This window comes from Dromaius novaehollandiae, chromosome 2 (assembly GCF_036370855.1).
Source record: "Dromaius novaehollandiae isolate bDroNov1 chromosome 2, bDroNov1.hap1, whole genome shotgun sequence".
Lineage (NCBI taxonomy): Eukaryota > Metazoa > Chordata > Aves > Casuariiformes > Dromaiidae > Dromaius > Dromaius novaehollandiae.
In genome coordinates this window covers 28,490,703-28,516,189 of record NC_088099.1, presented here as the reverse complement: position 1 = coordinate 28,516,189, position 25,487 = coordinate 28,490,703, and the positions used below count along the sequence as shown (strand labels likewise).

General features: G+C 42.3%; 1 protein-coding gene across 2 annotated transcripts in view; it reads right to left on the bottom strand.

Annotated features, from left to right (window-relative positions):
- Window positions 1-6,634: 6,634 nt before the first annotated feature.
- ZNRF2 (zinc and ring finger 2) overlaps window positions 6,635-25,487 on the bottom strand; it is a 63,545-nt gene continuing 44,692 nt past the window's right edge. The window contains exons 3-5 of one of the 2 annotated variants that reach the window (XM_064506110.1): window positions 14,478-14,583; window positions 13,616-13,706; window positions 6,635-12,452 (exon numbers count right to left, since the gene is read on the bottom strand). In XM_064506110.1, coding sequence (XP_064362180.1) covers window positions 13,649-13,706; window positions 14,478-14,583 — 164 coding nt within the window. In that variant the 3' untranslated portion in view covers window positions 6,635-12,452; window positions 13,616-13,648. The remainder of the gene's footprint in view (window positions 12,453-13,615; window positions 13,707-14,477; window positions 14,584-25,487) is intronic. The other variant, XM_064506109.1, reaches the window with a different exon arrangement.

Genomic DNA, 25,487 nt, shown 5'->3' with positions numbered 1-25,487 from the left:
CACAGCTGGAGCAGGCCGCTCACAGCCACCTCTGTCCACGAGGGGCCTTTCAGACAGCACATACAACTCGTTTACCGGCAGCGAGGGAAACCACCACAGTGGCTCAGGGTACAGACACTCTTGCAGCACTCTGCCGCTGTAGTTCGACTGCCATACTCACTGCAGAAACTCCCTGTGTTTCCATCGGCCGCTGGGAGCAAATTCCCTTGCTGGCTTGAGGGTACAACATTTGTATTTGGCTGGTGCAAGGTGTGTGGTAACGCCAGAAAAGACATGGGCCCTCGAGCGAGCTGGTCCAACAAAGGGGCTTCCAGCTCTGTTCACACAGCCCCTTTGGAAAAGGATGCTTTTTTAAAAGCTGGTTTCACACTGCTCACTGGGTATGAGGACTGCATCTCCGGTTCTCAGAAACCCGTTCAGGGAGGTTTGTAACCCCATGGCAGAGTACTTGCACACACAGATCGTAGCGCTGGCAAGGCCTCGGCGCTGTGGGACAGTTTGCTGCAGGATGGCACCTCCACTAGCAGCAAAATGTTGCAAAATGCATAGGAGCATCCCATCGCAGATCAGTGCTGCGCAGCAGACCAAACTTGCCCCTTCGGCTCCCTCAGCCTCAGACTTGCAAGGTGGTGTGCGTCACGCGTCCTCTGGTCTTTTAATCAGAGTCAATACAGGATGCTAATCTCCCCAGTCCATGCCATGGGAGTAGCGGAGAGGGAAGGAGGGCGATCCAGGCTCGCTTTCTTGTGGTTTCAGTTCTTTCAGTTACCTTGGTTTGGCAGAGGAAAACAGGAGCCTATTATAAAACCTTCTAAACAGCAGTGTTTAGGAGCAAAGGAGTCAGAGATGGGCCAAAGACAGCAGGGAAGGGGGTGCCACCAGGAACTGGAAGTCACTGCAGAGGCCTTTTCTTTTACAGCTCATGAAACAAATATTCTTAGAAGCAAAAAGTGACAATCTGTACGTGAATGCGTTGACACTCGCTTTGCAAGTAGAAATAAAGTAGCAAGATCACGTTAGATGAAAATGGACACCAGGTTGTAGGGCTGCCAACCACACTCAAGGACTGTCTTATTATTATTTTTATTTAACACTGCTTCTGTTACCGCACTCAGGGAGCTTTTTTGGTTGGGAGCGCAGCCTCCCTGTAGGACAGGGTGAGGCTTCTGAAAAGGTGATTTATGGGACAGTGGCGAGTCCTTTCTTGCCACTGGGTTCCCAGTGTACAAACTGACAGAGGATGCAGGGAGTGCCACAGGCACTGGGGAATTCCTGTCTTTTATCCTGATGGATTTATATTTGAATTCCCTGTGAATCTCAGAGGGGCTGAGACTAGCCCCAATTCACTCTCAACTCTCAGATCTGAACGGCAGGTGAGGGAGGCGAGCTGCAAGGTTTGGCAATAACTCGCCTTAGGTAGACAGGACGGTTTGATCTGAGGGTTGGTATTTCAGAGGAAAAAGCTACGGTACAGACACAACCCTGGGGAATGGCTGGGCAGGAAGACATCCACACCACCGGGGGCTGTAGTTGAGGAGCATCATGACAGAAGAGGTCAAAGGAAATAAACCCCCAAACCATGCCTCCCCAGCCAAGGGCACTGCAGCCTGAAGACTTTAAAGGACTCCCCTCAGCAGGGGAAGGTGGAGGGAGATGGGGCTTAAACCTACCCAGGCAGAGCAGACGTGCAGCCCTGAGCACACTGCCCTGACAGCCCACATTAGCCCCCAGTCCACATGAGGAAAGTGAAACAGGCCGCAGAAGCGCACGCGCTGCTTGTTTTCTGGCTAAAGCAACTTTTCTTCCTCCCAAATGTTAAGGGCTTCGGCGAGGTGCTAAGTCCTGCCAGTTAAACCAGGCACGTTGAGGCAGTGGGTGCTCAGGGTCTCTCTCTGACAGAACTGGCCAGGGGCAAGAACCACAGACGTGGTTTTATACTAAGAAACCAGGGCAACGTCCTGTGGCCTTGCACGTCTGCAGCGAGTCCCCAGGGCGACAACCCAGCACAGCAGCTTTCTGGCATTGCTGACACCACCTCAGTGCCTTTGCAGGGGTAAAGCAATCCCTTACAGTGTCGATACCCAAGTCATTGCCATACAAAAGAGCCTGCAGCCATCGCTGTTACCGAGGGCCACTAAACACAGGGGCTTCCCACAGCCCCTCAGGGAGACTGGAGGCTCTAGAGAGATGGGGAAACAACATGCAGGTATAATTTTCCCACTTTATGGCCACCTCTTTCTTCTCCTTCCCCAGCAGCCACCAGCTTGTACACCTCCTGGCCCCGTGCTCCTGTTTCTGCAGGGATGTTGCCGTGCTTCCCCCATCCCGGAGGGGCTGACACAGCCCCAGCCCGGCCCCAGCCCTGCCATGGCACTGCCCGCTCGCGGCCCAGCCCGCCATCCACTTCCACTTTCGTGTGGGCGGCCGGGCAGGCGGCGTCCCGGAGTGAATCATGCCTCGCACAGAGGCTGTGCCCGTTGCAGGCGGGTTCTCTCGTGGAGGAAAGCCAGAGCTGGAGCTTCAGGAAACCCTTTGCAAACAACAAAACTATTGCTCTGCTGCTTGTGGCCTGGGATTCACCCTCTCCGTAGCAGCAACTTCATTAGCCGCTAAAGCTTTGCAAGCCAAGAGACTTAGACTTCACTACTTGAGCAAATAAAGCTGTCAAGTTATCCTGCTTCTGTTACCTGCTGGATTCGTTAATCCTGAATTTACCGAACATTAATCCTGGTCCGGGTAACTTTTAAAGGGAGCAGCTTTCCAACTAAGCTGCCACACGGATCCATCAGGGCAGGATGGAGGATACCTCCTGTCTCAGCATGGGAGGGGACGGTCCCCGTTACAAGCCCCCGACTTGCTCACCGGGGCTGAGGCGGGCCGGTGGCAGTGGCCATGCGCCCCTGCACAGAGGCCTCAGGGCCAGCAGCACCCACCGCCCGCAGCCGCATCGCCCGCCACTGCAGCTTCCCCCTCGCCCATGGCCGTGGCTGCCTCCGCGGTGGGGAGGGAGGGGAGCGGGTTGGGATTTTTTTTTCCTCTTTTGGTTTGAAGTCTGCTTAAAGAAACGACTACGAGTGGGGGGGAGCAAGTCTTTGTTAAGATTTAAACGCACATTCATACAAAGCAAGCTGTAACCAGTGCGAAAGTAAAAAGCAGGGCAGGAGCTTGACACACAACATGACTCAAAATATAACCGGCCAAATCCAGAGAGGTGCCGAGCACCTGCAGCTTCAAGCGAGCCGCGGATGGTGATCGGAGCCAAGCACGGCTGGCAACCCATCCCTGTGCTTTTAATATCTGCCTCCTCCACTCTGTTGCCTTTGCAAGGAGTGAGTCATCTTACGTCAACCGACGATGGGCTTTATACAATTATTTATTTATGTCAAAGCCTCCTCCCTGCCCCCACGCAGCCCTGATCTCATCCCCCTCAGAAAACAGATGCTTGGGTAACCGAGGGCTGGAAAACGCCGTCTCGTTTGGCTTTTGCTAAGGCAGAAGAAAGAGCCAGTTCATCATTAAACACATTCAGGCACTTGTGCCCGCAACAACCGTTCGCTTCAGTCGTCCCTGGTTGTCTCGAAGCAGTGGAGGCTGTGCTACCGGGCAGCACCCCGCACTCCAGCACAGGCAGTGCCCCAGCCGCCGGCGACCACAGCCGGAGCCAGCGCCCGTCTCGGGTGGCTGCTCTGTGAAACCCACTCTTGGGAAAGGCACACTCGCGTTTGCAGTGCTTACGCCCCAGAGGTGACACCAGTGAGCTGCAACTCGAGGGGCAACCGCACATCAAGGAAATTGTAGGCTACGTGAGAATTTGGCAGGCCCCTCCGTATCTGTCATACCGCAGAGTCCCAACCAGCTTACGAGCCAGCGCAAACTCTGTTTTGGAGTGGAGAACAACTCCAGAGATGCAAAGCAACTTTGCCAAGATCACAAGCCCCAAGGGACATGAGTAGGAAGGAGACCAAGCCTCTTCCCAGTGCTGCCTGTTCGTCCTCAAGCCACCCTCATGCCAGGTTGTCCGTCTGAGGCCTCTTCAGGACCCCTCTTCCTCCCCTGGCTCCCCAAATCCAGGCATCTCAGCTTGAGCAAACTCCAGTGGATGAGGATCCTCACGCAGGACCGCAGCCCCGCTGCGGGAGGGCGCAGCCAGCACCGGCGCCGCGGGGAACCCGACAGCAAACAGCAGCACAGCAGAAAGCTGCTGCCCAGCGAACGAGCAGTGGAGCAGGGCCCCTTTGAATGCCAAAGCCGGAGAAGGACACCTCGCACCACCATACAGCACAGGCATCGCCTCAGTGCTGAAGTGGGAAGGAAGACGAGACCTTTCAGCATGCAACACTCAAAAACCGGGAGAGAAAACCACCCCCATTTAGCTCTAATGCTGCAGGGAGTCTTTGCTCCCTCCCTGCTCTCTGCTGCACGCCAGGTATGTCACTCCCGCTACTAAAAGCGGCACCACACCCAGATGCAACCATACATCAACCGCTGGCCATACCCACGTGTTGGCCTTTGCACACAAGTGATGGCATGCGCTAGCACAGCCGAGGCCTGCGCTGGTCACCACACCGTCCTGACGGCCCCGGCCCCAAGCCGCCGTCTCCGCCTGCACGCGGTGCAGCCCCGGGAACAGCCCCGTGCTGCCGCGCCATGCACTCCCTGCACAGCCGAGCGCCTCGCCTCCAGCCACGTCACAGCAGTACACGGGAGGGCATAAACTTGAAACCAACAGATGCCACTAATTTAAATTCCACACATGAACTTCTGTACCTACTCCATTGGAATAATTTCCAGCAGATTTTCCTGATGCAAAGCCAAACACAGTTCTAACTAATTATCAATTGCTTCCATAATAGAGCTCTCATTTCTCGTGCCCAAGATGGAGAAGAAAAAACACAGGAATTACTGGCAGTGGAGGAATTCAGGCTTCCCAGAAGCCAAGCAGGAAAAACAGTTACACTAGCAAGAGATACGGACATGTTCCATAGTAATTATATCCAACTGTCTCTTGGTGTAGGCTTGAATAATTCATACATTAAAACCATCAGCTCCCAAGGAGAGACTTGCAAGGGTCGTAACTGTCCCTGTGCTTTGACGACTAGCTCTGCTACTCATGACCACTCCAGAAAGCTTCTCTCAAAAGAAGAGGAAGAAAGAAAGGACATCCAGCCTTTGAGGAATTCATGCTAAATAACCATGCGTTAGACTCAGGCGGCAGATACTGTTAGAGTACCGACAGCCCCCAGCTGGGAGCAGCACCCTGTTCGTCTGAGATGCAATGCACAAACGTAAGAGGTGGCGTTTCCTGTCTGAGGAGTAAGAGAGAAGCAAAATCTTTTCATTTCATCACCCATGCATAATCTTGGTGAAATGCACGTTGATTTTGCTCAGAGTGCCACAGATACATGGAGCATTGCCCTGCGCTGGTTGGGGGTGGTGATGGGGAATCAATGCACCAGCTCCCAGCTCTCCCCCCAGCAGGCTCACCCCATGCCTAGCCACAAACCTGCACGTGCTCAACCGTGCAGGGCTGACTTGTGCCACTGCTTTCATTTCACTTATTTTTAACACAATGGTGCTGGTCCCTCAACTGCTGCCAGAGCAAACAAGCAGATTTGGAGTAATAACGCTATCTGGCCTCTGAAGCCCTCGGCTACCTACAGCACTGGCAGGTGACCTGATGAGTTTATTAGCTGCAGCTGCTACCCAGAAGGTAAGTTTTCAGGCAGACATCTGTACAAATCCTCCATGCCCATGCCAGAGAGCTCATTTGTAGGCAGCTTTAACACCACCTGTGGCTCTGGGTAGCAATTAACTCCCCTAGGAACAAAGGCATCTCTGCAGAAGCCTGTGTAGTAGCCTTCTCCCAGCTTTTCAGGTTGAGATGGGAGAGCATTGGTAGCCATCAGGGACAGGGAAATCCACTCGCTGCTGAGCCATGGGTACGCTGGCAGAGAGTCAGTTTTAGAGAGGCAACTACCAAGTGTGCTAAGGCAAAGCTAGAAGGGTATTTGGATAGAGGAGACAGAACGAATGAGCAGTGTATTAAGCTTATCAGCTTGATGCTTTGATTTAGCTGAGCCTCCTGCTCCCCCATCTCTAAAGGATGGGGAAGGAGGTGGTTTGCCTTTTTTAAACCATCCACACGAATTTCCTACCTCTGGATCTGACTGATCATGTGTTGACTCTAAATTATGCTAATCCAGAAGGCCATTATATCTGCGAAGGATCACAAGAGGACACACCAACCAGACCCACCCCTCCTCCAGCCACCATCTATCCTGGCAAAACAGCAGCGACATCGGCTCTGCTCTGCCAAGACAATCTTTAGCCAGCTGGATAAAAGCCTGTCACATATCCGCTTTGCAGGATATGCAAAGAGCTAAAGGGGCTGTGACAAGAGCCAGAAGCTGGCCCAGAGAGTCTGGATTCCTACCTGCAGAATTGCAGACAGCCTAGATGTCAAGTTGCTTTTACAGCTGTGACCATACACCATACACTGCTTTTCCTCTCACTCAGTTTTCAGTTTGGTCTGTAGCATAGACATACAGCAGCTCTGCCCCACAGCTGTGCCTCTTTAGCCAATACTGATGGAAAAACAAACAAACAAAAAGACTCCTGGAGGTGTGATAGAAACTGTGCTTCAAAAGATTTATTACATATATTTATACATATTTTACATGAATGGAATGTTAAACATACAACCTAAAAATCAATAAAAAAATATTTTCATTCATGATTATGTACTGGCAGACCATTGAAAAAAGTACCTTAGAACAACTTAACTCAACTTGCAATCATACTGCTCAATTAAAAAAAAAATTACAAACATGTTTTACATTAGACATCGCAAATTACATTCTGATTTCTGCTTAAAGGATAATGAAGGAAGACATCTTGTCCATTACCACTACACATAAATGTAGCATTTCATAAGCAATCATGGACTTCCAGCTAACACTTTGTGAACAGGGTTAGTTCTGTGGAAAGAGGCATATAAAAAAGGGGGGATACACACTGTGCTCTCTACCAGCAGGAACCTCTGCTAAATGGTACGGAGAGTCAAGACAAGTTTCTCAAACAAGTGATAAAGTTAATGCTGGATCACCACTTGTTAAATGTGATGATGCAGCTTTTAAAATTAAGTAGTTCATTAAAACGTCCCCTCTACACCTAAACTGCCTCCTTTCTTCCTTGAAAGTTACAGTACTTTGGCAATATCAGCTAGAAGAGAATTTTTTACTGTGTGATAATGAATACTTGAGCTTCATCTTAATATATACAGGAAGAACACACAGTCATGCTTTGATGCCTCTTTCTGTTACTTTTCACACCTCAAGAGCTTGTGCCCACTTGAGAAGTGTTTACTATTAAAAATAACAAATTAACAGAAAAAAAAAAAGATCTGAGGGAAAACAAGAGCAACAGGATTCAGCAACAGATTAGGTACTTGCAACGTCATGTTACTTAGATCTGAAGCTCTGCCAGAATCAAGCAAATCCTACTTATCATTGCAAAATCTTTGCCAAAGCACACCCAAGGGCAAAAGTCTCTCAAACAAACATACATAGATTAAAAGCTGCCAGAAAGATCAGCAAGTAGCGGGCTCGCTGCCTGCTGGTTACTGGACATTGGCACCTTATTAGATCAGAGACAAAACCAAGTCCAATCTTCAGGTGCAGGATAATCCTATGATAGTTCATCTGAGCAAGTCTTCAGAGACTAGTAACACCCCGCAATTAGGTCATGTTACAGTGTATCCCACTATCAGCTCTGATGTACTCATTGAGAAATTACGTTACAAAACGCTATGCAGTGACTTGAGAAGCAAACCAAATCGTAGGACAGGTCTCACAACATAACCAAATGCAACTGGAGAGTCTCGCAGGACTGTTCTTTTTCAACAGGCTAAACCATCTTCAATCTGATTTCAGGCGCAAACAGTGCCTCTGTTAATTTATACAGAAAAACACTGCAGAAGTTTTGCATTTAGGAAGCAGAAACTGGCCATGGTTCTCATGTGAATTTCTCACATGGAGTATTTTGGATGACAAAAACTTTAGTGGTACAAGCTGATGACAATGCTACAGGAAGAAGGGAAAAAAAACCAGAAAAAAACCCAAATGCATTTGGCTGGGTGGTAGCAAAACAAGCCCTTCTCTTCTAACTACATTCTCATGCTTTACTCTTAATGATGCCAATGGAAAGCATTTCCAAAGATTAAGGGGATGAGGCCCTAAAAAAGCATAATTTCTTCAGAGAGGAAGAAGGGAAGAAACTGATAATAAAAGGAGTTTTAGGCTTTGAGGAGTGGAAACTGAATCACGAAATGTAGCACTGATTGGAAAAAATGAGCTAATCCCCCACTGGCAAAGGTAAGTTGCAAGATCCCGTAGTGGCATTTCTGCATTCCAGGATATTTGGTAGTCTCTTCTCAGGAAGCTCCACTGTACATCAGAATCAGCAGATACAAAACGGCAATACCAGATTTACACACACATATTCTTTTTTCAATGTGACAAAGCAGCTAAAGTTCACAGAAACTCAGAGATATCATGGCCTGCACCAGAACCAACATATCCTTTGTTGCTGTTTTCTTAGAGATAGCAAGAATATTCAAGTGCCAAGTTCTCTGTTTTTGGTGGTACACAAAAAAAAAAAAAAAAATGGAGTGAGTTTCTGAAGCCCTCAAATGGAAAAGACGACATACTAAAAACGTCCATAAACACATCTTGTGTATTAGACATTAGCCACCTATAAACACCAAAGATCCATATTTCTGACTAAAAATTATCTTTTCCACATTTGCTGAGATTTTAGTCTTCTGGGAGTCAGGTTTACTAGCTCTCCAGTCTTTCAGCAAACATTTAATTAAAAAGCCAGTACTCCTAACATTAAGAACTAGGATAAGTATATAAATCTCAAGATTAAGTCATAAAACCCCCTTTATATCATAAAGAGGGGGAGCAGAGAGAGAAAAAAGGTCACAAGTACCAACCCACATCTTTGTACATTACCTACAAATTTTCCATTTAAAAATACTGCAGTACGCTTACCCTCAAATATGAAAATTAAACTGATTACAAACAAGACCATCTGTCTTAACACTTTACCCTTCCCAAAAATAAAATACTGCAAGTTTGCAGTGTGCTTCATATTTTTCCTATGTCCCATTGAACTTACCATCTAATGTACATGTTGAAAGAAAATTAGCTGACTAGTTCAAAAGAAAAATGTTATTATAGATGTACTGATTTATAAAAAACAGGATAATCAGTGCCCTGTACTGACAGTAGCATGGCTCTCTTGGTATTGTATGGAGTACAGTTATATACAATCCAAATCATAGCCACCTCCACTATTAACTTTAGAAAAAAAAAATTGCTACTCAAGACACAGTTATGTTACAAGCTCAGAAAAACCTCACATTTCAAGACAGTGCTGTGTCTACTCTTCCCCTTCTGGCAAGCAGCATGTTAATGGCAGACCTGAGTATGGAAATTGCTTCACACCCTTACGTACTTCGAGAAGATATAGGCCAGATGACAGAAAATATTCTGAAACAACATAGAATTGGCAATTTCAATATATTTACAGGCAAAGAAGCATATCGCACCCTAATTTAACTTATTGCTTCTTGTGGACAAGCATGGTATTCCTCAGCTGCAACACAGGACTCCTGTTTGCTCTTTTTTCCCCCTTTTGAAACAAAACGATTCAGGACCACTGCGAGGATGTTTTTAAAATGAAGGTGTTGCCAATGACTAGAGCTATGTATACAGTGCGTTCATCTCCAACCAAGCAACATAGCTGGTGATAGAAAGCTTAATGCAGGTGAATTTCTACAGGAGTTTTCAAACCTAAGCACCAGTCTTACGCATCCAGGGTCATTCTACGCTTGGTCCATATTACAGGTTTTGATACAAGCCAACTATCCATAGGCTTTGAAAGGAGGTTTATATATACCAGGAATGCAGAACTAGGATCTAAGGCTGACCTCGTAACAAACAATCCAAAGTATTGCTGCTCAGCTGGGCCCACTCTTGCCTACAAAACTGCAGATCAGAGCAATGGCTAGTGGCACGCTTTTCAAACACTGGCTCTAAGCATAGGTCAGCAGTGATGACTGTCGGGTCTTTGAACCATCTACTTGCATCTGACTGCAGAAAAATCAAGGTTTACAAAAAAACCCAGCAAATGTACTAAAATATGAACTACAGAAACTGAGCTTAAGTTGTAAACAAATTTATGTCTATAAATATTTATCTACTTAATCCCCAAGCCAAAGACTATCTATGACCTTGGAGCATGGGACACCAGAACACTAACCTACCTCCTTTATACTACAGATCAGTTCCTGTAGGCATGAAGCCAACAGTAAACATTAAATCAATGCAAATGCTTTACTTTCAGAAGATAGAAAGAATTCAAAACATCAGAAAAGTGGACCTCCAGGCCACGTCACTGTTAAAATACTACAGGTGCTGTAATTTTTCGCCCCTTAATGATAATACAAGGCAACACAATGATTCTCTGCTAAAGAGGAACCTGTACAGGAAATTACTGTATCTTTGATGTGACTACAGAATTGAAAGTATGACAAAATGGTTCTGCTCCCACTGAAAAAGGGAATACAATAGGGCCCCATAGTTATAGGTTCAGTTGAAACCAGTTATGCAAGCCAAAAAATGCAGAAACCGCACCATTGATCATGACTGTTATCTAGGTTGGACTCCTTCAGATTTGCAGCTCAACAAAGGCATTTCACAGAGCAACATTCGGGGAAAATGTTATCCAGTCAAGAATCACTCTGCAAGCAAGGCAGGAGTCTAACAACATGCAATGCACTTGTTTTCCTGGATAGCAGCAGTTGCTACTGTTCTTTGCTCTTTTTGATATGAATCACAGTAGCAACAGAGAGAAATATGTACTTAAACAAAAAAGGAAAGCAGAATTACATATGCACAAGAAAAACATTTAACGTGTTGCGCAATTTATTTTAACTACTGAAACCACTAAAACTTCTGTCACTAATAAATATTCACAAACTCTTCCCTGTACTGTGAAATTCAGAAACTATGAATTAATTCTTGATATAAAAAGCATGCTTCGAAGCCCTGATATTTGTTCCAGTTTTTTGTCCTTTTTTTTTTTTTTGAACTTTGATACTTTATGGGAACTAATACTTATCCACAGTTTTACTTGATGTACTTGTCCAGATACATCCTACATTTCATGGAGCCCTGGTTATACCAATATAATATAGTAAAATAATAATAAATTAAACAAATGCAGGTGCCTTTTTAAAAAAACAAACAAACCACACTGTCAAATGCCGGTCTTCACATGAAGAGACCAATGATTTAGATGCAAACTACTACAGATTCTGCCATGAAAAAATATTAAAATAAGAAAACAAAAAAAGCTTGTGCATAAGTGTTTTAAAAATTAAACACAAATCCCACCTCGATGTTACCTCACCCATGCCTACAAAAAACTCTTGCTGTGCCCACATTTGCAGTTATTCGTTTACACCTCAGGAGGCAGCCTGGAGATGAGAGTAGTACAATAAAATAATTACCTGAAACAGTTTTTAAAAAAATACCCGTTAAACAAATTACCTTAACTGGCAGCACTTAAAATTCGTAATTCTTCTTTTTTTTCCTATTAAAAAAAAGTTGCATAGCTATAAGATTTTGCTTTGCTGCATTTCTTTTTCAGTTTTACTCACAAGCAGTAAAAGAGAAGTTTTAATTACTTAAATAGCAATACAATGTGCAGATTTCAACAATCCCTATAGCTTGATCAATATAAATTAGTTACCTGTCTTGGTTTTACTCTTTGGACTGCATTGTGACAAAGGTTCAGTTACAAAACTTTGAAATATAGTATTCCTATGCAGAGAAGTTTGTTTTCTGTTCTTGAAAAAAGTGAAGAACATACAATAGGATGTGATTTCAGTAAATAAGGTCACACTGTTAGATTATGTTTTATTTAGTTTGCCATTTACTCTTCTTCAGCCAATAAGAAGGTGAAAACGTTCCCTCTCAAAAACGGGGCCATCCTCCTGCACAGGTCTCAGACAGCATGTATGGAACGTCTCAGCTTCCACTTGAGGCAGTAGGAAACGTGTCCAATAATCTGCTTCTTCACAGAACCAGAAGCTGGGCTGAAATTAGGAACTTTGGCCTTCCAATACAAAATAGCATCAATAATGTCTGTGGGGAGTAGATTGTTACAGAATGTGCAGCATTTTCAAAATCCCTGTGTGTCCTTTGCATGAGTGTTTGGTATTCTGAGCACTACTGGCAAGTAACTGGTCTCTGCAATGCTTATTCCCTGTCACTGTCCATATTTGCCTTTTTCAGCCACAAAGAACCATAAGTCTCAAGCCAGGCACGCTGTGTTCAGCGAGGGAACCTCAATCTCCTATGTCTTCTGATCAGTGGAAGCAGCTGTTGAAAAAGCAGAAGACAAAGTATCATGAGCTATTTCAGTATATAATGCAGAGAAACAACACAAAGACAAACACAGTGTTTTTCTTCCCCTTTTCCCTAAGCCCCCAATTATCACTGTCTTTGCTGTGATAAAAAAGCAAATTGGATTTAACATGATGTTAGACACCCATGAGCATTTACAAAGACAAACGTGTTATTTATAAACAGCATATGGGCTTCTTCCACAAATCAGTTCTGGATACAATAAAGGAAGTACAACATTTATTTATTTATTTGTTTGGGCTAACACTGCTCTGCGGTTAAAACAGTGACTCTTGTAGCAGGACACTTTCCTTCAGGCTTTCTCTGCTGCTCCTGCAACAGTCATATCTAGTATCATTGCAATGTGACCCACAGACCAAATTAACAAACAAATGCTAACAATGAAGATTAAAAAAAAAAAAAAACAAAACCACTCAACCCACAACAAAACACAAACCTCCATCTACTAGCAAGGAATTCAGATATCTCTATTGCTATAAGAATTATTATGACTGTTGGTGTGTTTTGCAATGTTTGGGGCCAATAGTTAAATGCAAGATAAAGATTTAAAACTCGGCAACTAAAAGAATAAACCTATCCTTTAAACCTTTGACACTGATTGCAGATCTGAAATCATTAACACAAAACATAAGCTGGAAAAATGTGAAACTCTATGGGATGGGATGGATAGGCACACCTTAGCATTTTTTTTCTTTCATTCTGGTATGCATTAACATGAAAGTGGTTTTGAAAATACATAGTTTAAACTTTTTTATAAGATTCCAAAAGCTTTCTGTCAGAAGTAAATGCCAGTGTTTATGGAACAACCCATAAACACAGTCCATTTACGTGATTACATTAGTTTAATTTTGTTTCATTCCCATGGCAAAAATAATCTTTAAAAGTTAATGCTAAAGCTTTATTAGCATCGAATTGCTGCTTTCCACTACTTGACATGGTCTGAAATGATGTATTCCAGGTTATGTAAGGATGCAGAAGCCTTTTACATATTTAATATACTTCAATATTTACTAACTAATATTGCAATTCTGACACACAGTAGTAAACTCACAAATTACAAAAAAATCATGATGAGTTATTTCAGATAATCAACATATTTATTGTAGAAATGTACTTGCCTAAAAATATTACCTAAAAACATGAATCTTGTCTTAATCTGATGGATGCTCAGGGCAAGATCTATTTACTTCAAACCATTCATCTATGCAGCTGTTGGATGAAAGACAAAAATGAAAAGAATTGCTGGATTAATCTCTTGGTAACATTTAGCCAATAAGATATGCATATTAATTGATTCATCATTATTTAAATGCATAGAAGGATTTTATGCTATACAAAGAGATATAGGCATACACACACTATACATCTTTAAATATTCACATACAAGCAGAAAATAATATATTTCAACATTCATTGAAAATTTAATAACTCTCAGCTACAGTAGTATATAGATATTAAATATTATTGAACAACTAAATATCTTAAGTGTTAACATTTCCTCTAAGGAACCATTTTACAAATTCCTATCCAGCCTTTATGCAGAGGTTACTTGACTGCTGACACCATTATCTTGCTTACAAGTTTTGTTTTAACTACAGGAAGTAGAAGATTAAACACAAGTGAAAACAAATATGAAACAAGTTTATGAAATGAGCAAATTTTTTTCCTGGTCTACCAGCATTTGACAAAACTTCTATTACCTTGGTACACACAACCTAAGATCCATAGCTATGACATTCACTCTTTCCCCATATAGGCGATTACCACTTTTGTTCCTGTGGGCTTTTTCATGCAAGTGTGAGAGACTTCAAATATATTAGTGGAGACACAAAGATGCCATATTTTAAAATTCTTTTTAGTTTTTTTTTTTTTTAATATAAGAAGTGACTAAGTTATAGTGCTTCTTTAAGCACCCCTTAGAGGTTATACTCAATAAATACAACCTTCCAAAGTTATATATGCAGCATGAGGAATACTTGCCCTTTATGATATATGCAGAGGCAAGGCAGCCGTGCTATAGTATCTCCTTGCTGCAGCTCTTCCAGGCATATTGCACACTCCCCAGCATCTTTACTCAGCACATCCTCTGAGGAAAGAGAACAAAGTTAAATAATTAGAAAGCAGATCACTAAAAGCAAAGTGTTTGCTATTCAGAACGTCACGGATGATACAGAAGATGCTTCTTGTCCTGCAGAAAGCCTCATCATGGTCATGCTCAGTCACACTTATGCTAGGTGACTGAAGATTCCTGATGGGAGACATCTTAACAGCTCAAATTAAGATATGGTTGTGACTCAGTCTTTTGCCTAAACACAGCTGTAGCTCCAAATGAATTCCTGTAAGAACACATCTATTCACAGTATGTATGGAGAAGATGGGTAGCCCTAATCAACAGCCAGCAACCCTTTGAATTAATTTTAATTAATTAATCTCTCTCAGCAGATCATATCCCACCACACTGGCTCCTGTGATCTGAACTGTGAAATCTGTGCTCTGAACCATACAACAGGAGCATACACAAGCTGTGTCGCTGATGCTGGAGAAGCTGGACTGGAGAAGTTGGGTTCTTCATACAGGTGGTACCTAATGTCACCAGGGCTTTTAGGATTCATTTTGGGTGGATGTTTCCTAGCTGTCCCCTCCTCCCCATGTTCTCTTTTCACTGTGGAGGCTAAGTCTAAGTCTGGATATAACATTTCTCCCTGCACAGGACACTGCAGGTAGTTAACTCGGCAAATATCTTATTAACTTCTCTCTAAACACTTACAATATCATCTATTTTCTGCTGCTCACACCTCTTTTATACACTCAGCTTTGCTCCACTGTTTACCAGCCACTCCAGTACCCTTATTTCATACCTTCAGCTTCCTGTTCTCACCATACCAGCATGTTCTACCACATCACATCCACCTTGTCCTCAATGTAATTATCTGACTGTTAGCAATAGGAAAAGGAGTTTTCCATCAGGAAAGAGAGCAGTGCTGTATGGCTCCAACAACCCTAAATTCTCCTGAATGTTTTGCAGTATTTCCAAGTCCCATAACAAATGAGGAGAAAAAAGTTACTATGAATGCACAGAGCAGGCTTTCAAACAGAAGTTTCTGTGAAAATATATTATTTTAAATAAAAATCTTCTCTCCTGGACACTTCTCTTAGTCAGAACATGGGATGCAGAATTCAGTCTTAGCACAATGCAGAACAGGAGACCACATAAGGCCAAGTTTACTAAAAGCAGGTTAAAAGTCTCAGTTAAAAGCAACCTCACACTGTGCACAGAGCATGACCAATAAGGGACTATGTAGTAACCAAGCCAGCAATCTCTGGCAGATCAGAAAGATGCAAACTTAGGAAAACGTTCAAATTTTCTACAGCCTCTAGGGAAAAGCTTCCCCTTCTTAATCAAAAGAAGCCCAAAGTGACTGTATATGAGGAGTATGATTCACAGGTTAAGACTGAAAGACCATCAGCTCTAAGCAATTTGCCCCCAATACCCATTGCTATGGTGTTCAAAACATGCAGCAAGTGACAAGAATACAACCGAAAAGCTAACCATTGTAGAAAAAGGTGATATGGAGATGCATGAAATTAAGACCATCTCATTTCCCTTACAATTACAGCAAGCTGTCTTGCAGGTGCTTCAGTTTTCAAGAGAATGCTCATTCCAGTCTCTACTACATTGGTTGGTTATGCTAAAAAAACTGCATAATACCATGTAGGTGGCATCTTCACGAGGATATGTGAAGAACATCCAACATATATAAACCAATATAAGATAAAATATTCAAAAAATTAAGGTACAATATACCACAATGAAGAAAATTAATTTTTTAAATTTTACACATGGTAACATTATTTTCAGAGAGCATATTAAGAAATTGCTCCTGATGTTCTATCAGAAATTGGAAGCTTCCATAAATATCAGAGGTGCCTATGTGAAAGAACAATTTAAAACAATGCAAAAGACCTTCAGAACTCTTATATCTGTCGTTGAAATGTCCAGACACTAAGAACTTGCCCAGAAGAGGGTGCTAAGAATAAATACTTCCTTGACCACTTTTGTATAAAAAGATGTTTTAATATCTGACACCAGGAGGCAAAGACTCTACAGACAGTATTGTCCTGTTACAGAGATATTAAACTTTTCCTGGGACTCTCAAGACACTGCTCTCTTAGACTCCCTCTTGGCACAAGTACTCTACCACGAGTCCTATGAACAGATCTACTCTCTTCCTGCAGTTGAGTCAGAGGAAGAAGTCCCATTAATAACTCAAGCATGTATCATATACACAGAGCACACTTAATAAAAGTTATTTTTTGCAGTGAGTTACTTTACCAGATGAGTAATTGATACCCAAAACAAAATGACATGAAGATAAAATGTATATAATAAACATAATGTAGAATTTAATGTATGTAATTCTCAGATTTTCAACACTCTCAAGAGGGAAGCATTTAGTCAAGCTTTGAAGACAAATATTAAAAAGTTGTCCAATAAAAATAAAATTCGTAAGACAAAACATTCCTGTGAGATACTTTCACATCATCCTTTATTGTATATGTCTGGCTTATCGTGCACTCCACAGACTGCACAGCACTTGGGTCAGAACTCCTGCTAGAGCATTTTTGCAAGATTCTGCACCTTTTGGCTAACATTAGGGCAAGATGCCAATTTAAACATTTTTATCTCTCACCAGCCCTGGCGTAAGTGTCTGAGACTCCTTTTCTTTCCTCCAATACTCCCTGAATGCCACTAGTCTCCCTTTGGCCAATGCTGGCCCTAGGCATCCCCTCTCTCCTTCCTACCACACAAGTCTCGGGCAAACACCTTGCTTCTCGCCTGGCTTCCCCCCAGACTTTCCTCCTGGGATGACAGAGTCAGGTACCCCACGCTTCATCTAGCTCTGCCCAAAGGGGCAGGTGTGAACACTGAACACTGCCTCAAAAATACAGTAGAGGTCTGCTACTACTGGAGTACACAGAAAAGATTCTGTTGAAAGGTTTCAGTGCTCTTGATCTTCCTTTTAAATAACAAGGAGTTAGCATTCCCTTCTTCTTGTATTACCTTAACGTAGCCTACCCAGGCTCTCATGCAAGAGAAAAGTGTAAGCGCTGAAGAAATTAGTCGAAAATACCCAACTCCTAGAAATGCCCAAGTGCAATTTGGCACCACGTTGATAGAGCCCAAACTGATGCAACTATTCTTATAATTGATCGCACACACGGACCGACGACAGCAAAACCAAATGCTGTTAAGGACCTATGACACTTCAGGTTTGACTATATTTTGACCATTGTTGTGTGATTCAGATCATCAATCCCAGATAAAGAAAAAGAAGTGAAAAAACCTGTTACACCTGGATCCAGTCAGAATTTCGTCTGTACTTGTTTTACACAGCCCTCTCCCATACCAACACTGGCTTATACCAGATGGCAGTCAGTTTAAGGGCCATTTAACAATGACTTTCAAATGTATCTGTTATGAAAAAATGTGTAAACTATTTTATGCTGAACCACTGCAGTCTGAACAGTTCTTTTGTTTCTCATATTTCCCTGCAATGGAGTGATTCAGCAGCTATATATTAACAGTTTAAAAAAGAAAAAAATATAAAAAGAACAGTCTGGGATCTCATCAATGTTTTAATCATAACATTTGTATCAGTATATTAGCTAAATGGAAGTGGGGAGAAAGAGGAAATAAGCAGAGGCATCATTTTTTCACTTCACCCACATGTGCATACATATACAAAACATCCACCACACCCCCACATCCATCTGCGCGCACCAAATAGGAGGTAAACACTCCTCCACCTTCCCAGCTATGTGAACAAGTACTTACTAGCCAGAGACTGGTATCAAAAGATGAAATCTTTTGAAATGAAATGAATCTTTTGAAATGAAAATGTCAAAGATGAAATCTGGCAAAACAGCATAGTATTTCTCTCCTATGTCTGCTCAAATGTTTCTTCCTCCTCTACCTCTCGTTAATGACGTCAATATTTTAACTAGTGGCTGTCAGTCATCTTGCCTCCTAAAATCCTGCTTTTACGCTTAATGAAAAATAAATTCTATTCCACTCCTGCATTTGTAGCAAAATAGGTAGCACTGAATTAAAACAGAATTACTCTGACAATTTTGCACATACTTTGTCAACTAAAAACAAGTTTTTCTAGAACTTTTGAAAAACGTATACAACAACTACCAAAGCCAGAAACTCAGCCATGGTTAAAATTAAAGGCAATGCCCATGATGGCATATCCTATCTTTGAACCGAGGACCACAAAAGCACGTGCAGTTTAGATGATGCAGACCTTACGGATGAAGTCATTAAAGTCTTTGCTGCTGTTTGGGTTTCTTTCTTTTTTTTTTTTTTTTTTTTCTTTTTAAACACTGATAGATAATGCCCCAGGCTCAGGAAACCCCTGCACCACAGATCATGGAGGCTGTGATAGTACTTGTGGAGATACCACTTCAATGTTGCAATATTTTATTTCTCTCTAGACATTTAGCGGAAACAAACACCAAGCTAGATGGACCTTTGAGCTGATCCATTATGACATGGTTTTTAAATATCCATATCGTTTCAAAAATTTAAAAGCTTAAATATATGTGGAAGTTGCTGTTGCAGGTGTGGTGGACAGATGAGTGAACTTTTGCCTTAAACATTTCTTGGTACATAAGGTGCAAGCAAACCATAACCCCGAACAAGCCATCTGTCCCTGGTGGAAACAGGACTAAGCTGCTGCAACCCCTGAAATGGTCTCCCTGCGACCACCCAGGACACACCAAGCCTGCGCTGAACCAGACCACAATCGGGCAGAGACTTTGGGACCTGGACTGTAAATTATTGCTGTTTTTAGAACAACTTCTATGAAACTTGCTTAGCATGAGTGGCTAAATTCGCTGAAGCCTTAGGCCGCACTCCCTAGTTCAGTGAGAAAGGGGCCCAGAGCTGGTGCAGGTGGGAATGACAAGGGAGTTACCAGCAATTTGCATTCCTGTGCACCGCTGAAACAGTGCTAATTGCTGGAGTTACCACCTCTTTGTCAGGACCTTGAGAGATGATGGCGGGACGCGAGGAATGAAGACACACCCGTCGGCAGAAACTGCAACAGTAAAGATAAGGGAGAAAAGAAATAGCCTGCCTAGGAACAACGATGAGACCCAATAAGGAGCAGGAGACCCCAGACCCCAAAATTACTATTGGTCTGAACTACCACGTGGGGGGTGGGAAACTTAATTTGAAAAAGCTATAATTGCCCAGGGATTTCTTTGTTCGAGGTCCCTCTTCGGTGGCACCCAACTCGAGCTGTAACCACTGCACGCGTGTCATTACAATTTATTTATTTTATTTGCCTTGATTTGGCTCCGAGCTTTTCAGCGGGAACCTAGGGTCGGACCCTGCTCGAGTTGTAATTACTGCATGCGCATCGCCAAAACTTACACCCAGGGTGAAGAGGACCCACCTACCGCCAGACGGGAGTGCCCCCCCCCCCCCCACACCGCCGGGGCTCCCAAAGGAAGGGGACCGACGGGACGCCGCCGGATCCACGGGTAGTGATATCTTTCTTTCTTTCTTTCTTTCTTTCTTTCTTTCTCCCCCCCCCTCTCTCCCCCCCCCCCCTTTTTTTCTCTCTTTTTCCCTCTCTTTTGTTGAATGTTGGTAAGATCTGTTTGAAATGAGTGGCACAGGACTTGTCTAGCTAGTTGCAGTATTCGCCATTGAGTTATCCTATTTGACCACATGCCTTATCTTTGTGTTAATAAATCTTAAAACTGGTTGGCTGGTGTCGTTTCACCTTAATTCAGTCCAAGGGCATCACAAACTTGGTCGTTGGTCCTAAGGGGAGGGAGGTCGTCCTGAACGACTCCTTTCGGGCCGCGACAGCAGGTCACTTAATAAGAGAACACCACCACTAAGACGCACTGTTCTAGGAATATGGCTGAAACTATCAGAATAAACCTTCTGAACAGTATTTTACCAGCACTAAAATTGACCAAATAACACAAAACAAGAGTTATAAAAGGTTTAAAAATATTGATGGAACTTCATTATACAGTACATATTATCTGTTACACATTCTTCTATTTTTGTATTAAGTACTAACACCCACCATGGTTAAGCACTGGGGACTTGGCTGTGCTTGTTTTGGAACAGAGTACATACAGCTCTAGAACCCAACATGTTTCTTCACATGTACAACATCCACTTATCCACACTGCACAATCTATTCTACACTTTTATTGGTATCACCGCCAGGGCTAAGCCGAAGTTTTTCTTTATACTGTTAAAAAAACAAGCAGACCAAGACAACTTGCACTTTCTGAGGATAAATATTTATTAGCCAGCAAGTATGTGAGTATTTGATTAAAATACTGTTATTACATGTTATTGATTTGATTTACATCTTTCTAGCTTCTGCTGGGTCTACTTTTTTCCCTCGCCATTTCTTTTTGGCTACTTTCTACTATATCTTCCTCTTCTCCTTGTCTTCACCCCATTTGTCCTCAAAATATCATTCTCTCTAGTCTCACTTTTTCTACCCTATCCCCCTGGTCGTCTCATTTCATTTACTGATAAACTTTCTGTTCCAATGCAGGCATTTAAGAGAGAGAAGGAGATTAATGTTATTAGCCACTATCTGATACAAATAATATGGACAGGCTTCTTATTCAGGGTTAAAATCCTTGTGAGAAATGAACATGGGAATGGAGGGAAAAGGGAGCAGTTTTTGTGGGGGATGTTTCTCGCATGCAGCTTAGTAACTGTCTTTGCAACTTTGTATTGGCTGCAAGCGAAAGCCTTCTCTCCTAGCACATCCTAAGCACTAAAAAAAGCAAGCAGTTTCTTTTGATAATCCACCCATATCTCAGTATTCTGGCTGTGACAAGAAGAATACCTTCAACTCAGCTTTCTCCAACTAAAAATCATTCCTGGGTGACCAGGTCAACCCTCTGCTGCTGCTGAAAAGTTGAGCCATAAAGACAAGCTGAAGGAGACCTGATTCTTTACTGCTCAAAGGGTCCTAAATAGCAGGAGAAAACATGAAAAGATCATTCAGTTGTCACTGCAGAAGATGCTTTTTTTCTGCTGATCAGAGCTTTTCCAACTTTTGCTGTCTGCCAAGAGATTTCGAAAGGCAGAGCTAAAGCCCTAGCGCAGTTCCCCCCATGCGCAGAATGTTCTTCACAGCCACAAGTTAAGCTTTCAACTGCCCTCAGCAACAAATGTTCCTTCTGAAGAAACAGGAGGCTCCTGACTAGAAATATTTCTTAGTGATCGAATGCAAGCAACCTTCTGCAGCTCTGATATAAAAGTTAAGCTTTTTAAAGTCGACTGCTTTTACTAGAACCTCAACTAAGTGGTTGTCAGGATTCACAACACAAATTGTGCAAAGGGAAAATCAAAATTCAGTTTTCTTGAGTACCCTCAGCTCACATTTCCTCCTATATTGCTGAAAAAGCTAATAATATCCCAATGCTACTCAAACACATGCGCACTGCACTTTTTCATGCATTTCTAATGAGCACAATAGCCCCAAATGCCATGACACAACTTGCGCAATAATACCCAGAACATAACCAAGCTAAAAACACCCCCCACCAAAACAAATGGACCAGCTGCAACAAATGCGACACTTCCTCAAATACTGACACGGCAGTTGTTTTTTTGTTGCTGTTGTTTTTTTGTTTTGTTTGCTTGTTTTGGCAGGGCATCTCACTCTTCACCCCAAATTTCCTATGCAGAGTCCAAACATTACCCTTGTTTTCCCCTTCCCTCTCACCTTTTGCAGTGTTGCTCCAAGACTGGGATATCTATGTGCAAACAGATAGCCATCATCAAAGCCCTCCTGCACAAACACTGCCTACACTCTTCAGCTCTCCCATCTCTTAAAAGAGGTTACAGGGAGGCAGCACGCGAGACAGAGAAAGTGAAAGTCACAAGACAAACATTTGCCACAGCACACAAGGCCAATTGGCCTAACCTGCAATGTTTGTATTGCAAACACCTCACTGAGGGAAAAGGAAGTGGCGGTGGAAGTTTTCATTCTGTTTTTAAGCTAACCAAAGATTTTAAGAACCGGACTTAAAATTTTTGTGCAACAGTCATCTTTCAGAAGCTAATTCTGAGAAATAACAAGATACTTCCTCTTCAGTCAGGTACTGATCAGGTATAAGGTAATGAAAAAATGCTTTTCAGCCAATAAAGACAAAACTGGAAACAGTAATGATAAAAATACTTTTTGAAGGAACAGGATGCCTTTAGAGTCTATACACTCCTAGCTCTCTTAATACAATTCTAATTTAGCTATACTAAATCATTTAGAGAGGAGATATATTTATGCACTGAGGGAAGCTGTTCTTTGGGAAAGAAGTTTACTTCAGTGGCCATATTCAAAACCTACCTGCAACTTTAAGATGCATGCTCTCAATACAAGCTGTAGTTCTGCAAAAAATACTCAAGTCAAAAGTTTAAATAATACAGCTTTCATGATATGAACTTTGTTTACTGTTTCTGAGTAAATACCTGTAAGTAAACAAGTAAAAGTAACATGACTAGGGCAGACAAAGGTTTTTTTTTAAAATCCTGTATTTTCTAAAAACATAGTGCTTCTATAAAGGCATCCCAAGCAGTTGCTTCAAAATAAACTGTCACTGTCCAGGACGAATCATTTTTTTCAGCAGTGCAGAGGACAAGCACAATAACTGGATAGACTAAGTATTCTACCTGCCTCCCCCCCCCTTTAAAAAAAGTCTTGAACCATTAAATTGTAACAACAGAAAACAAAAGCAGATTGTATATTCTCTTAGGAAACGAGGAGCAGAGGACCGTGTTTATCATTGACAGCTCAACAGCAATTATGTAAAAGAACCAGTTTTTGGCCAATGACAGTTTTTCAATACCTATTTAAATAAGCCTAAGCGTGCAATTTAGACCTTTATCCTCTATTCAGTTGGCTGAAATATCGAGTTCTTTAAACCCATCTTCTTTCGCTTTGCTCTTTTCATGCAAGACAGTTTTTTGGAAAATGCAGAAAGTGCCAAAGAGTTTACTGAGTGAAATACAAGTTACAAGTGATATAATCATCCAAAACACTCCCGTGAAACACTGCTGATATGGGAAATCCACAGTTTGTGCAGCTACACAGATTTGTCATTTTGCAAAAATAATGAATGTTTCCTCTTGACTTCTGAAATTTTAAATTTAGAATTTTAAAAGTTATCAATGGAAATATCTAGAAGGCTGAAACATAGCAGTTACTGTTTGTCTTCAACTGCCTTGACATGGAGACTGCATGAAACGGGCAGGAAAAAAAAACTGATGCAAATTTTACATTTTTTTAACCATAAGAAAATAGGCATTTCAAATCTGGTACAGCCAGAGAGGGAATAGATATTACCCCTCCAAAGACAGACCCCATATAACACACTAAAGGTTAAAAAAAAAAAGAAAAAGAAAAAGAAAAACAAGTAACTAATTGAAAAACAGCAGAGCAAAGCTAGTGGCACTATGGAGCAGGTAAATGGAGCAAAATGAGAGGGACCTAAAAATAATTGTAGAAGAACCCAGACCCACACAGGTCAACCCAGCGACATTCAGTAATTGTATCCAAGGCCAGCATGGACAGGAAGTCACACAGGGTACACTCCATTCTCCTGACGCTGCCTCTTGCTAGCTCATATGGTAAAACATGTTCTTTGTAACGGACATGAAGCTTATCTAGGCAGGTAAGACATACAGATTTGTATATGCAGGCTCCCATTACAAAACAGCAAATTCAATGCAAATTAGTGACTTTCTGTGCCAGCCACCTTCGTAAGAAGACTGACTTCCTAAATTCTTGCGAATTATCCAAGTGTATTTTTAAGGCTATGTATACCTCTGAAGGCCAAATAGCATTTGTTCTCACTCAGGATCAAAGCACGGCTTGGGAGGAAGATCTCTTACACCACCACTCTACCAAGCAAGCCAGTACTGCTACCAAAAAACTTTTTTTTTCCTGGTTTAGTTTTAAGCTGGATTTGTTTCAGTTTGCCATGTAAACCACTTGCAAGGATGTGGTAGAGGACAAGATGAAGGAGCAGAAACAACTCATCAGAGGCAGAAGGGCAGAATTTCTCCCTTCTGCAGCAAAATGGTAGCTTAAGGCATACCTTAAATTATGGCTTTTCTGGAAGTGAAGAGCACTGAAACAATGCAGAAAGTAGCTGTAGAAAACTGCTTTTTGTAAGTAAAGGCAAGAACAAAGGATGCATATAGCCTTGTATGCCAAAAATACAGTGATTCATTCCTTATGGTACAGGAGGTAGTACCTGATGTTACTTCCTATAGGAAGTATTTAATTGGTCGGAGTAGGCTATGAATTCAAATGGCACCAGATGCATGCAGTTTGGCATATAGTTACGAGATCTTCCTCTTCTCTCCAGGACCCGACCAGGAATCTCAAATAAAAGCTTGCTTAAGAAACAAAAATACCCACAGTCACTAGAAGGCATGTACCTATGCGGTGTCTGTCAATGCCAATCTAAAGGATGCTTAGAGCATCTACTTTCACACTGAAATGAGTAAGCAAAAGACTTATGGAATTTATGATAAGAACAGCTTTTTGCTTCATACAACTCCATCTTAAGAGGTTTGCATTTTGCATCATTACAAGTTTTACAACAGGATCCAAGGACTGTTCTTGAAGAGGTTACTTACCATCCTTTTCTGAGCCACAGGGTTCAATTAAGACATCTTGCTCACAAAGTCAAGTTCGCATACTAGGGCTCGCAACGATGAGCTAGGCTTTGAAAAAAGCCAGGTAGTCCAGGAAATACAGCTCCTCACCTCTGAACAACAACATCCATAGTTAATCCTGTACCAGTACACTGATCAGTGTACCAACTTTCTCAATCAGTATTTACACTTTTGGTAGAAAGTGTTAGGGTGAAATAGGTATTATACAAGGTTCACTATATCAGCCCAGTTGAACATGAAAAGCCTTTTGC